The sequence below is a fragment of the Typopeltis vanoorti genome, chromosome 17 (genome assembly GCF_054136105.1).
Source record: "Typopeltis vanoorti isolate ZY-2024b chromosome 17, IOZ_Tvanoo_1.0, whole genome shotgun sequence".
NCBI lineage: Eukaryota > Metazoa > Arthropoda > Arachnida > Uropygi > Thelyphonidae > Typopeltis > Typopeltis vanoorti.
Genome location: NC_143565.1, coordinates 38036806 through 38050488, shown reverse-complemented (window position 1 = coordinate 38050488; position 13683 = coordinate 38036806). Strand labels below are relative to the sequence as shown.

Below are 13683 nucleotides of genomic sequence, written 5' to 3'. Positions count from 1 at the left end.
CAAGATGAATCTTTACATGGCCTTTTTCAAATGAAGGCAAGTTATATGATCTCATTCAGAGGTAGCAGGCTTTCCCCAACCCCCTACTGGAACTCAGGATGGTGGATTAAGTAGTATAGACAGTGTGTTCTATGGGGTAAAGTGTCCTCCTGTGATGAGCAATTAGAGGCATCACATAAGTATAACTATGCTGACTTTAATTCTTTTTGTAATGAAAATATTTTGGATGCATACCCTTGATATCCATAACAGGAAAATGCTTAAAATAAGTCCAGTTGGATTCCTAAAAAATGAAAAAATTTCTTCCATGAACATATATCTTTAAAAAAAAAAAAGCTATAGTTAGTGTTGTTAAGAGGAGAGCTAACATCAATAATGCATCAACTACTCAATCAGTCAGCGTCAAATCCTGCAGCCACATATTTTGCCAATTCGTGACTGGAGGGAGGCTAAATACTGTGGCAGCATGGGGAACTGTTGAGGCCACACATATGAACAGGAGACTGACTTCCCTCTGTGTGGGTAGTACATTTACAAGTCTATCATGTCTCACTGCATGCCCCACTTTCTCTTTATTTCTTTCTCATCAAATACAATGAACCACAACCCAAAGAAATGTGATTTAACTGTGAGCCACAAAAATAGTTAAAAAAACTCAAAAATCCAACCAAAAGAATCATAAAAAACAGAAATCCAATCAAACAACCCACCAACATAAAAAAAAAGTTTCCATATCCACTTCACTAACATCCATGGCAATATAAATGATGTGCACCACCATCTACAGTCATCTAAACCAGAAGTACTATTCCTACCAGAATCCTAATTGGAAACCTCAACAGCCACTGTCCACCTCAGGGGCAACACTTGTACATTCATCAGAACCGACATACCATGCCAGAGACTGCAAACCCTTGAATACCCACTATTTGATCTACCTGGCTCAAAATTTCTCCACCAAACCAACCTGTCCTTTTCATATGCTCTCCAAACCCTGCCAACCACTTTGATTTCTTCAACAATCTCTCTCTCTCACTCTAAAGCTCGACTTTCTGCAGTCAAAATACCCTAATAGTGAGGTCATCCTTCTTGGAAACTTCAATGTCCACAACTCACATTGGTTTCCCTTCTCCAGTTTCACTAATCAAGCATGCAGGGACATTGAGGTGTCTGCCATCAGCAGTTGGAGGGGGGGGGGGGGGGGAGGTCAGGTTTTCTGGTAGGCAGATCATCAAATCGTCCTACCAGAATACCTGACAATCCCCCCCCCTCCAGTTTGACAAAACACACTTGACCTCTTCTTAACAAGCTCCCCTACCAAGTATACTGTGGTTGTCAATTCTTCTCTTGGTAACTTGGGCGACAACCTCATACAAGTCTCTTTTGCCACAGAACAATCCACCTACCAGTTCAGTTTCATGTCCTTTGGCACTACAAGGGTGTTACTTCTGTTCCTTCTTCCCTTGGTCTGATTATTGATTCAGTTCTGATCGAAACACCTGCTCAGACCAATAAACAGAAATCATCTTCACAGGAATGAAGGGTTTACATCCTTTATTCCACTCCAAATTCTCACCCACCACCAAGCCTTGGTTCTCAAAAAAGTGTGCCAATGTTGTAAAAGAAAAAAACCTCTGCTTACCATGAATGGCTGAAGACCAAACCTTCAGCTGCCCACTCTGCAGCTCGCAAAAGCTGTAAAAGAATCATCAATCCAAGTCAGGCTTTGAAATGTCCAAATGCTCAAAACATGCCTCCTGCTCAAATGGCAGTTGCACCTTCTGGTCCCTTGTCAAGGACAATGGGCACAACTTCTGCCCACCCAGGTTTCCACCACTCTCACATCCTATGGAAATGACCTGGGAAAAGTTCCCGCAATCTACCAGGAATGACTCCCTTCACCCATAGTCTTCCAACAAAAAGAAATCCGAAGAATCCTTAACCTGGACACAAACAAGGCATCTGGTCCTGATGGTATCCCACCTACTGCTTTAAAAAATTGTGCCCAAGAACTAACACCTATCCTGTATTGCTTCTTTAATCTATCCTATTCAACTGGCATCTACCCAACAACATGGAAACAGATCCACATCCAGCCAATCCCAAAGAAAGGTGGTAAAACTCAACCAACGAATTACTGTCCAATTGCTCTCACTTCTGTAATCTAAAATTATGGAGAAGGTCATCAACAGCCAACTATTGAACCACCTAGTCATACCAACTAATTAGTGACCAGCAGTATGGATTCCACCACTCACGATCTACAGCTGAACTTCTTATTTTCACCACCCACCTCTGGACTCAAGCTATGGAGAAATCACATTGTTGTGCTTGACATTTCAAACGCATCTGATCAGGTTTGGGACAGGGGCCTACTCACCAAACTGCCATCCTATGGTCTGCCTTCCCCAATTGCCAACTTTCTCACTGGTCACTATTCCTCTTGTACACATACAGCATTAATGTGCTATAGGTCTCGGGGACTTTTGTGATCAGCATTCATTTTAGAAATTATGGACTTTACAACCGTGTTATAAATAACTATTTTAATTTCCTGACATTTCGATCTTCATATTAAGATCATCATCTGGAGTATATACAAATATACAAGGACAAGTTGAGTTACATTACACACAATAAGCTAAAGAAACAATGATTTGATCACAAGTTATTCTACTGGCATGACCTCTAGTGGGGAAAAAAAAAAAAAATCATCAAATTCCTGCCATGTACCCTCAAGGGGTGTACAGGATATGATAGCACTACATGAAAAATTTACATCATTACTAACTTCGTATCTACAATTTTCCTCCAAATCAGTCTGTTACTTGTAAAGACTTCAACATTACCAGATCTTATATTTCTATCGTCTAAGGCACTTTGTACCGTATCAATCCACCTATATCTTAGTCTTCTTCTGGGTCATTTTCCTGCCAACTTGGCAGAGAACACTTGTTTTGCTAATCTTTCCTCGCCCATTCTGTTTAAATGACCATACCACCTGAGATTAGCTCTGCTAACGCATTCCTGGATACTGACAGTGCCAAGTTCTTTCCTAATATCCTCGTTTCTAATATGATACTGCCATTGATGCCATCTGTTCACGCCTATAATCTTTCTCAGGACTCTCATAACTGTGGTGTCTAGTCTTTGGTCAAGTGTTTTACTTCTGACCCAGCTCTCAGATCCATAAGTTAAAACTGGTTTGAACACTGTCTTGTATACAGCTAATTTAGTGTTCCGACTAATTTCTCAATTATTCCATATGAATTTATTCAATTGACTTCCCACCATATCAGCTTTGCTGATTCTGTTGTATATTTCTATATTTAATTTACCATCTTCACTAAAAATCGTGCCTAAATAGCTGAAATGTTTTACTTGTTCAACAGGTTCTCCATTCACAACACAGTCGACATTTTCAATGATTCTGCCTATTTTCATTGTCTTTGTCTTTTTATTGCTGACCTTCATACCATATCTATTACAACAGTTATTCAATTTGGTCAGAGAATCTTGCAGACTTGTAGTGGATTTATTTAGAAGTATAACATCGTCCGCATAAAGCAAAGAGCTGACATTAACATCTCCAATTTTGATAATATGTTTAATACCACTTTCCTTCAAATGTGATCCATATAGATAATGAATAACAGAGGGGATAATGTACATTCTTGTCTCACTCCATATTTAACATTAAACCATCTTCCTGTAGTTCCTTCAATTCTAACTGCTGACTTACAACTCAAATAAAGACTAAGTATTGCTTGATATAATGCCCCATTGACACATATAACTGCAGCGTATTGAATAGCTTCTCTCTTGGCACCTTGTCATATGCCTTTTCCAAATCGACAAAACTTAAATACAGATCTTTGTTATATTCCCATGATTTCTCCACTATTTGTCGTAAAGTGAAGATCTGATCCTAACAACCTCTATTTGACCTGAATCCGGCTTGTTCTTCACCAACTTTTCTTCCACAATTCTTCTCAACCGTTTCTCAAGTATACTTGCATATATCTTACCAGGAACACTCAGAAGGGATATGCCTCTGTAATTCTCACATTCAGTTTTATTTCCCTTTTTATATATGGGTACTATGAGAGCTCTACTTCAATCATTGGGAATTCGTCCCTCTGTCCAGGCATTCTGAACTATGCAGTGCAGCCATTGTAAGACTTTCATACCACCATACTTCAGCATTTCTGGTCGAATATCATCTACTTCTGCTGCCTTTCCACATTTCAAGCCTTCGATGGCTTTTTCTACTTCAAGTATGGATATGTATTCCTGACTACTAGTCAGTGTTTTTTTTTATCACTGTGCTGTCATCACTACTTGTTTCATTTAGCAAATTTTCAAAGTAATTACTCCATACTTCAAGGATATCTTTTTCTCCCGTTTTCATGTTACCCCTAATTCCTTTTAGAGCACTCTTTCCTCCATTCCTAAGCTTTTTCAACAACCTCCAGAAAATCTTGCCACTTTCATGATATTTATTTTCTATATTCTTACCAAAGTCTTCCCATGACTTATGTTTAGCAAGTTTTACACAGTGTTTAGCTTTCTTACATTTGTCTCTGTATTCTCTAAGAGCACAAGCTGACTTATTTGCCTGGAACTTTTTGATATGCTTTCTTCTTGTCCTTCACCGTCCCTTTAACTTCCTGTGTCCACCAGGGAGTTCTGATTTATCTATCCTTGCAGACAACCTCAGCACATGCCTTTCTGGCAGAATCAATCAATGTTTTCTTCAGAGCTTGCAACTGAATCTCCAAGGTTCGATTCCTGTTCTCAAACTCTTTCATTTTTTTTTTTGAATTATGCTTGTATATTTTAGTCTACAGTTCACATCTGAGAGCTGCTCAACTTTTATTCGTTTTAAAACTTTCTTACATGTTATTCTTTTCAATATGAAATTCAGTATTATCCTGCTTAAGACTAAATGGATCATTTCCAATTTCAAATCCTCTGTACACTCTAGTGTCTTGCACCAGAGAGAAAACATCACTAACAACAATAATATAGTCAATGAGACTTTTCTTATTCCTTGCCTCTTCTCTCCATGTGAATTTGTGCACATTTTTATGTTGGAACATGGTGTTAGTAATAACCAGTTCATGTCCTGAGCAGAAATCCAACAAGTATTTGCCATTATTATTAGCTTTGCTCTTTTCTCCAAATTTTCCCAAAATATTTTTGTATGCCTGACAATCATTTCCTACTCTGAAATTTAGATCCCCAGCAACTTTTCATTTTTCATTGTGTCAGCTGCTTTCTCTAAAGCTTCAAAAAATTCCTCCACTTCTACCTTAGGAGAACCTTCTGTGGGACCATAGGCACAAATAAGTCTCATTGTCCAGTTCCCCATTCTCATATTTGCCCACATCACTCTACTTGAGACTGCCTGCCATTCAAGAAGATTAGCCTCGTATTTTGTGTTGAATACTATGGCTACTCCTTCTTTTCCTTAATTGTCATTGCTTGAATATAACATTTTGTATTTATTGCTCAGAAAGATCTCACCAGTTTTTGTCTTTTTTGTTTCAGTCACCCCTATTATGTTGATCCGTACTTATCTAATTCCTCAGCTAGCTCAATTTCTTTGCCATTCAGGCTTCTTATGTTGATAGTATCGATCTTTAACTCTGGTGATATTGAGTTAGGGTGTATTTTCAGATTTGTTCCAGTAGCTGACTTTTCATTGTTCACCCTGGTTCCCTGGTAAAAACAATGGGGGCCTTGTTTAACCGGGCAATGCCCCAGCTGGCACGAAATTTTGTCATGTTGTACTATCATTTTGTATATTGGTTTAAGCCAATAAGAATACAATTTGGTTGGCTAAATCCCAAATTGCCAGTCCATCCTCGTTCGTTCGGTATCCAGGTAGATACCTAAAAGGGTGCACCACGAGAAGGTGAGGATTGGACATTAAGTCAGAAGCCCTGGTCAGTTCTCCACATTCCTTTAAAGGTTATGTGGAGGTCTCCTCTGTTATACAGCTTTGACCCTTATGCACCCCCAATTAATTATATTGGACCAATTAAGATGAGCACTGATGTGCTATACACTTTTAAAACTTTCATACACCAATAAAAATGCAATCACATGGTCAAATTGATGTGAATTTGGTAGTGCAGGTTGCATAAGCCATGACAGCACACCCAACTGAAATGGGCACATGACGCCACTGATGTGAACATATACATGTACTGTACTAACAAATATAAATTCGTTATCACTTTTGTATAAACTTTTCAATGGGAAGAATTACTCAAGAGTGGAAGGAATGTATGATAATTCCATTGCACGAAGGTGCAAGGACTGATGTGTCCAACTGTTGACCTATCGGTATCTCCGAAGTAGTGGCAAAGATTTTGAGAAGTTAGTCAGAGTTTGTATACAGAAATGGCTTTAGCAGGGAATCTATACATTGCAATGAAAAACATGGAAAGGAAAGGAAAGGTCATGTTAGAGCAAACATGCCCATATTTTATAGCAATGTTACTGTGAGTAAGACAAGGGAATTTGATACACTGATACTTTGGACTTTGCTTTTGACAGATTAAAACATGGAAGAGTGTTGCATAAATTGAAGAATACAAGGCTGTATTATAAAATATTAGCATGGATAAGAGGATGACTAACTGACATTAAAATGTGGTTATGGGGAATGTGAGTCTACATGATTTAAGGTGATCAGTGGTGTATTATGGACCAGTCCTTGGTCTACTGCTATTAAATCTTTACATTAATTTTGGAAGGATTTGACAGGTGGTATGCAACTTTTTGCTGATATGCAATACTTGCAGAATGATTTGAATAGGCTGGAATTGTGGCATGTGAAAATGGCTATCAGTTCAATGCACTTTGATATAAATAGTTATCCACTGTCATATTATATTGGTGGGATTATATAATGCTAGAAGGAACTGACCAGGCTAGAGATCTTGGAGATTTATTAGAGAGGAAGCTGAAGTTCAAGGGTTCACATAGCAAAGACTGGGAATACAACTCAGAGAATACTACTGCAATGCCAAAATAAACCTTGACATGCAAGAATGAAAGTTGTTTTGCCTCTTTACAAGGCCTTGATATGACCTAACTTGGACTACTGAACACATGTCTGGTCTCCTGGTTTCCACAGTGATGATTACAGTGGAAAGCATGCAAAGGAGAGTTGTGGAATACAGATTATGAAGACAGATTGAAAATTTATAGACTAGCAAACAGAAGAAAAAGGTGTGATATGAGTGAGACTAACAAACGTCTTAAAGGGACAGAATACCAATACATGGAATTTTTCACTTTATGATGGAGGGTGGGGAGAGGACAAAAGGGCATCCACAGAAGTTGAGAATGAATTAAGTGAAGAAGGGGTGAGAGCTAGATTTTTTCTCTCATAGTGGTGCATGATTGGGGTGAACTATGGACTGTCTTTGGAGGTTGTGTGCGCAGTTAATTTCAATGAATTCAAGAAAGGTATGACAGCTGGCACAGGTGATATATGGCCTCCCTTGATGAGTCCCGGCTTTCTGGAGGTCTCTCTTAATAATAATGATACCCAAGTTGAACTTCATCTAGTGAAGTTCATCAAGCTTCCCTTTGTCAAGTCCAAATTATGCTAATCAAAGAGAGCAGTGGTACTGTTGTTGAATATAAAAGTCTGACATAATGTCCAGTAAGAGTGTAATCACACACTCAAAGTGGACGACTTAGTGTTATCATAGACTTTTATGTTTAACTTCATTTCTTCTCTTACTCTTATCCAGTGCCAGAAAATTCCTACTGCTTAGTTCTTCCTGGTGAGATTAACTTCATTAAATTCTCCCATTCTATTGGATTATAGTGAATAATGATATTCTTTGTGCTGTTTACATCATTCTATGACACTATTTGCAATATTTAGACCATCAAGCTACAGTTTCTTTAGCACTGCATTCATCTAGTGCCTTCATTCAAGGCATCACAAATGTGAATCACTATGTTAACTGGCATCAAAAGTTCTCTATGGTAAGCTAATCATCCATATTCTATTTCACATGATGTACACATACCAGCTACTGAATTAGACACCTTTATGAAGATGTACATAAACGTCACTTACGCAGCATATATGAAAAATGTTTGGTCACATGTGTTCTAGGCAAATATTTAAGAATGCTGCTGGTCAGTAATTCAATAGTGATGATGACAATGGGAAAAACAAAGGATCTTTCAGAGTTCAATAAAGTGCTTATCATGGGTGTGTGGCTGGAGCTACGATTTTGAAAACAGTTTTTAAGAAAAACAGCTGTTTTCTTAAAAACTTTTAAGAAAACAGCTGGTTTCTTAAAAGCAAAACAGCTTTTAAGAAACCAGCAGTTGACTGTTTCTTAAAAGGTAAGATATCCTGGGTGTTTAATCACTGGAAAAATAACCTGCTTTGCTGGTCTAAGAGGCATAACTGTGGTCCTAGAACAGTCTGTCAATCGCTGTCATCTAAGAAGGATTATATGGACAAACAGAACTTCCTGCATGCAGTAACTGACCAAAACATTTAATGAAGGTTGTTCCTGACCCATATCCCACAAAACTATGTGCACGGAATGGAAGAATGTTGGCAGTCACATGCCTATATGGAAATCACTGTTTTAAATAAAAAGTTTCTAATTCAGTGACTGGTATGTGTATAAGCATGATGCTGGCACAGAGTCAAGGTGGCTCTAGAAGCCACAATCCAGTAGAAGCTTCCATAGATATGCAAAAAATTTAGATATCAGAAGTGAATGTACCATATATTAACCATACATAAAAGTAAATTCATAGTCTAGGAATGAGAAAAATTTTCATAACATCTGAATACACTCAGGTATGTGAAATAATCCAGCAATAACAGAGCATCTGTGATAATTACCAAGCCTTAATCTTTCAGCATACGATGTAGCTTTCTTGGCAGACCCAGGATTTCTAGCAACTATAACAGCATTCCTATAGTCTGGTATCTGGAAAAAAAATAAATAAAATAAATATATATATATATATATATATATATAGTAAAAAGCTAAAAAAATTGCTAAGTGACAATAAAATAATAAATAAAAATGGTCCAGCAAAGAAAGGTTATGATACTGCATTAAAAAAAAAAAAAAAAAAAGCATCTAATGTGAGTATCACTCTGGGAGAAGGCAAATGGCCCTGCCAACCAAAACTTTGTCATTTTTTATAGACATTTTTGTGTTTGAGAAACCAACGAATGGAACAGCTTGATCAATACTAATCAAGTGCTACTGAAACACACAGAAATGTTATAAACTTATGGAGATAAGAATCAGTCCCAAGCACAAACATTTTGATTAAGCATTTCAGAGAGAAGAAAATATGCAGCAGATGATCCTTAAAGCGGATGAAGTGTGCAATTTAGTAGTACAAAATTAGTAGACTTGGGGGAGAAAAAAAAAAGCTTGTTACTAGAAATTGCTTTAATATCAACACCACACTGATTGCATTTTCTGATCAAAAACAGATAATTCATAAGGAATTTGTTCCAAAAGGAAGAACTGTCACCAGCAATTACTACCAGATGTACTGAAATGGTGACACCAAGAATTAAGTGTACAGAATAGATTTGGAAAAGTGTGATTGGTGGTTGCTACATGACAATGAACCTACTCATATAGCTAGAAATGTGTGGACATTTTTGACTCATAAACAGGTTACAGTTTTCAATCTTCCTCATTTATTTCCCTGACACGAGTATCCAGCACCTATTTCTTGGGGACAAAAATGTGACTTTTCAAGTTAAAAAATGAGACTGAACAGATGCCGATTTGATAGTTTATTATATTCAGAAGAATGTGTCAGTAAAACTCAATACCGCTACAGTAAATGAATTCTCCAAATATTTCCAAAGCTTGTATAAGTGCATTCAGTCGTCTGGAATCATTTTGTGGGAGATAAGTAAGAAATATTTTCCTCATCCACATTCTACATTGTCCACATTATCATTCAGTTGTATTACTTTTTTTTGCAACAGTGTATATTGCCATCCTTCACAAAAGTTTTAAAATTCTTTTCAGCAGATTCATTTATAATTTGTAAAAATACTTCTGCATATGTGCAAAGCAGATAATCCAAAAATGACTGACCAAACATTTAACAATAACTGTTCATGCTACTTTTAAGCCATAAAAAGAACAGACAAACATCCATATCCTCAGCATAACGATTTCAACAAAAATAGCTAGTCAACATTCTTTCCTTACTGAAATGCTGATTGTAAATGATGTGCTATGTGAACGTGAATTAAAAAGTCATATACAATCTACTCTCGTTATACAAACACCACTACAAAGAAATTCTGAATAGCAAACAACCCACTATAACAAACTATTCTTGTGCTCTCTCTATGTCTATTATAGTGAAAGATGACTAATGGAATTTTAAATTTTCAAAACCGCAGCTGTCTTTTCATTTGTTTTCTGTGCATAGTAAGCTGAACAGCCAACATCTGATATCATAAACAATTAATAAAATATAAATCTAATATATAAAATAATTAATATATAAATAATAAAATATAAACCACTTGGGAAAAGAAAGCCAAGCATACCTCAAAAAAGGCTATTAGATTAAAAACGAGACCAGAGTAGATAATAAGGTCTACATCTGTATTTTGCATTATGATGATGACATAAATAAAAATGCAATGTTGAAACAGTTGAAAATTCATTCAGGAATTATATTCTTTACAGAATAAGCATATGAAAAAAAGGGGAGAAAATGTTATTAACTCAGTTTAGTTGTACTATGTCAATTTAGCACATTTTGTTCCTCCTTTTTCTTAGAATAAACCACATTGAATTGCAAGCATAGCTGTCCCCATTTTTATTGCTTTTTACATACAGTCAGTTCACAACTGACGACCACTCGTACCTAGACGTCTTCCCATTAACATGTTCACCAAATATACCACTTCATTCCTGTACGCCACTGATCAGGGTGTTACTGCTGCTTTCAAGGCATATCATTTAAAAATACTTTTGGCTATTGCTGCTGTTGGGAGTGAGAAAGCTCCATCTTTTGGAAGAAATATAATATCTTGCATTATACAAAGAATATACATGGAACATGGAGACCTGAGAAGATAGCAAAGTGTATGAATAGTGTTTGGAAGACTGCTGAAAAGATATGTTCATACATTCAGAGGATTCAACAAAGTCAAAATCCCACAAGAAGCTGGTAAAAAGAAGTGATGTGCTGCTAGCTAAAATGCTGGAGGATGACTTGAACGTATAGAGTAATTAGTGGATGCTGTGGAAAAAGAGCTCTCAAAGGAAGATCTTATAGAAGTACAGAAAGTAGCAGAACAAGAAGTGATACAAAGCAAAAAGAGGCAGAGGTATTTGCCCTCTGTTAATAAGGCTATTTGTTAGAGGAAACAGACTCCAACATGGAAAGATTTAGCAAAGCAAACAGGATGATGCATTGCTTGTTACAGAGAAATTTATACAGAAAAGAAAAGGAAACCCAGGCAGACTAAGTCGGATGCAATGTACACATTTTTGAAGAAGCCCACTCCTGATGACATGTCCAATTAATAAAGCAACAGCTTTGAAGAATTACTCTTATTCCATGCATTTCTGCTTGATTATTTTACTGATAAGTGTACAGAAGCACTCTACACATTTTATTACAGTATAGTACTGTATAGAGTAATTTTATAATATGCACATTGTATTATTTCACTATATAAAAAAAAAAATTAAAATAATTAAAAATGGAACAAATTAAACTGACATATTTTAGTATTCAGGCATGCTAATTGTTCATATAATTTTTGACTTATGATGGGATTGTCAGAACGGAACCTCATCATAAGTTGTGGACTGACTGTATAACGAAATCCAATAATGTGTAACACTACATGAATAATGATGTCACAATTTCGCTATAGCAATAAAATGTTCTTAACATATTAAACTCATCAACAATTCAAGTTCAGACTCCAATCAAACTTTAGGAAGCACACATATTATACTCAGTACAGTTTCTATGTAACATGGATTGTAAAAGTCAGGCTATAATGAAAACTCAAAAAGGAAAGAAGAAATATCTTACACTTTCCTGGATGTACTGTAGAAGAAATGGAGATGCTCTAAGATTGTCTACTGGAATATCAAAGAAGCCTTGAACTTCCTTGGAATGAAGATCCATTGTGATAAGATGGGTAAGGCCTAGAAATTACATAAAGTGTAAAAGTTACCAAAGAAGAACTTGAAATATATACATGATACCATAACTAGATCAAGATTTCTCAACTATTTTTTTTTTTTAAATCACTTTATACACTAATCAACACTCAAATTTCTAACTCACTGCTATTCTTTCAGATTTCAAGTTAATACATATCTGTGCCATATGTTTATTGGAATTACAACTTAAGTAACTAAAGCTATGAGGTAATGTATCACCTAGTCTAGTAATAAATACTTAAACAGTGCATAAACCTTTAATCTATCAGTATATCAGTAAATCATTTACAGCTTTCGGCATATACAGTACTGAATGTTTGAAATGTCCCTCCTCCTTTTGCCTTCACACATGCTCGGAGTTTGAGGCCACATATCAATGGCAGCATGTACAACATCCAACAGAAATGCTGCTACTGCTCACTCCAAATTCACCTTCAGGCTGGTGATGCTGGAGTGTCATTTCTTGTAGGCTACTCTCTCAAGCTCCAACCACAATTTGAAGTCCAATGCATTCAAAAAGTTCCAGACTTCAATCAGATGGTGATAAGTAGTCAGGCACATTTGCCTCTAACCACTGTTGTGTGTGGTCCTCACCTTATGTGCAGGGGTTGAGTACTATTGGAAAGTCCACTGCCTACTGTAAAGCAAGTTGTTCAGAGGGCCATACCACATGTTCCAACATGGTGTCTTGATACACTTTGGCAAAGTGTTTTGACCCCTTTCTTGAAGAAATGGGTGATGACCTCTCTGAATCCTGGGTGCTATGGCAGGTGGTGTGCAACCATCCAGGACATATATCTGATCAATTTGGCAGTTAAATGACTCTTCAATGAAAATCCTCTCATCTGTGAAGAGGATATCTCTGTGTCTGTTGTTCACATACCACCGGAGAAGTGTCCTTGAATTTATCACCATCTGCCACATATGCTAAGGTGTTAGAAAGTGTCCAGTAGAACGAAGATAAGCTCTAACCCCCAGGTCATCAGTTAGTACGTGACATCATTCTTTGTGAAACATTCTTCTCTCACAAGATCATTTTCTGCGATCTCACAGGATTACAACAACTGTGTTGGGATGCAACAGCCCTCTCACGCTGTTGCATCCCAACACAGCATGGTTGATCTGTTCTTTGGCAGTCAGGTAAATCTTCTATATCGTTATAATGGTTAATAGTCTGATACACAAGCATCCTACTGATCCTGAGTGTTTTTAGCATGGTGAAAATAACAAGTGGCTGCATTCCAACCTTGTGAAGTGCTATTACAGATAAATGGCCCTCATAATCTCCCCAATGTATATAACCCATACAACTAGACAACTCCTCTCGCTAATGATAAACACGCGAATGTTGGCTGCACATGCCACTAATGGAACTAGGCTCATGCAATTCTGTGAGCAGTATTTATGGCAAAACTGTGTATGTCTATTATGTACGTGTATTCTCTAG

General features: G+C 36.9%; 1 protein-coding gene across 2 annotated transcripts in view; it reads right to left on the bottom strand.

Moving 5' to 3' along the window:
* LOC150097300 (phosphoribosyl pyrophosphate synthase-associated protein 2-like) overlaps positions 1 to 13683 on the bottom strand; it is a 112456-nt gene that overhangs the window by 42012 nt on the left and 56761 nt on the right. For both annotated transcript variants that reach the window (XM_090406777.1, XM_090406775.1), the window contains exons 5-6: positions 12103 to 12218; positions 8900 to 8987 (exon numbers count right to left, since the gene is read on the bottom strand). In XM_090406777.1, coding sequence (XP_090262903.1) covers positions 8900 to 8987; positions 12103 to 12218 — 204 coding nt within the window. The remainder of the gene's footprint in view (positions 1 to 8899; positions 8988 to 12102; positions 12219 to 13683) is intronic.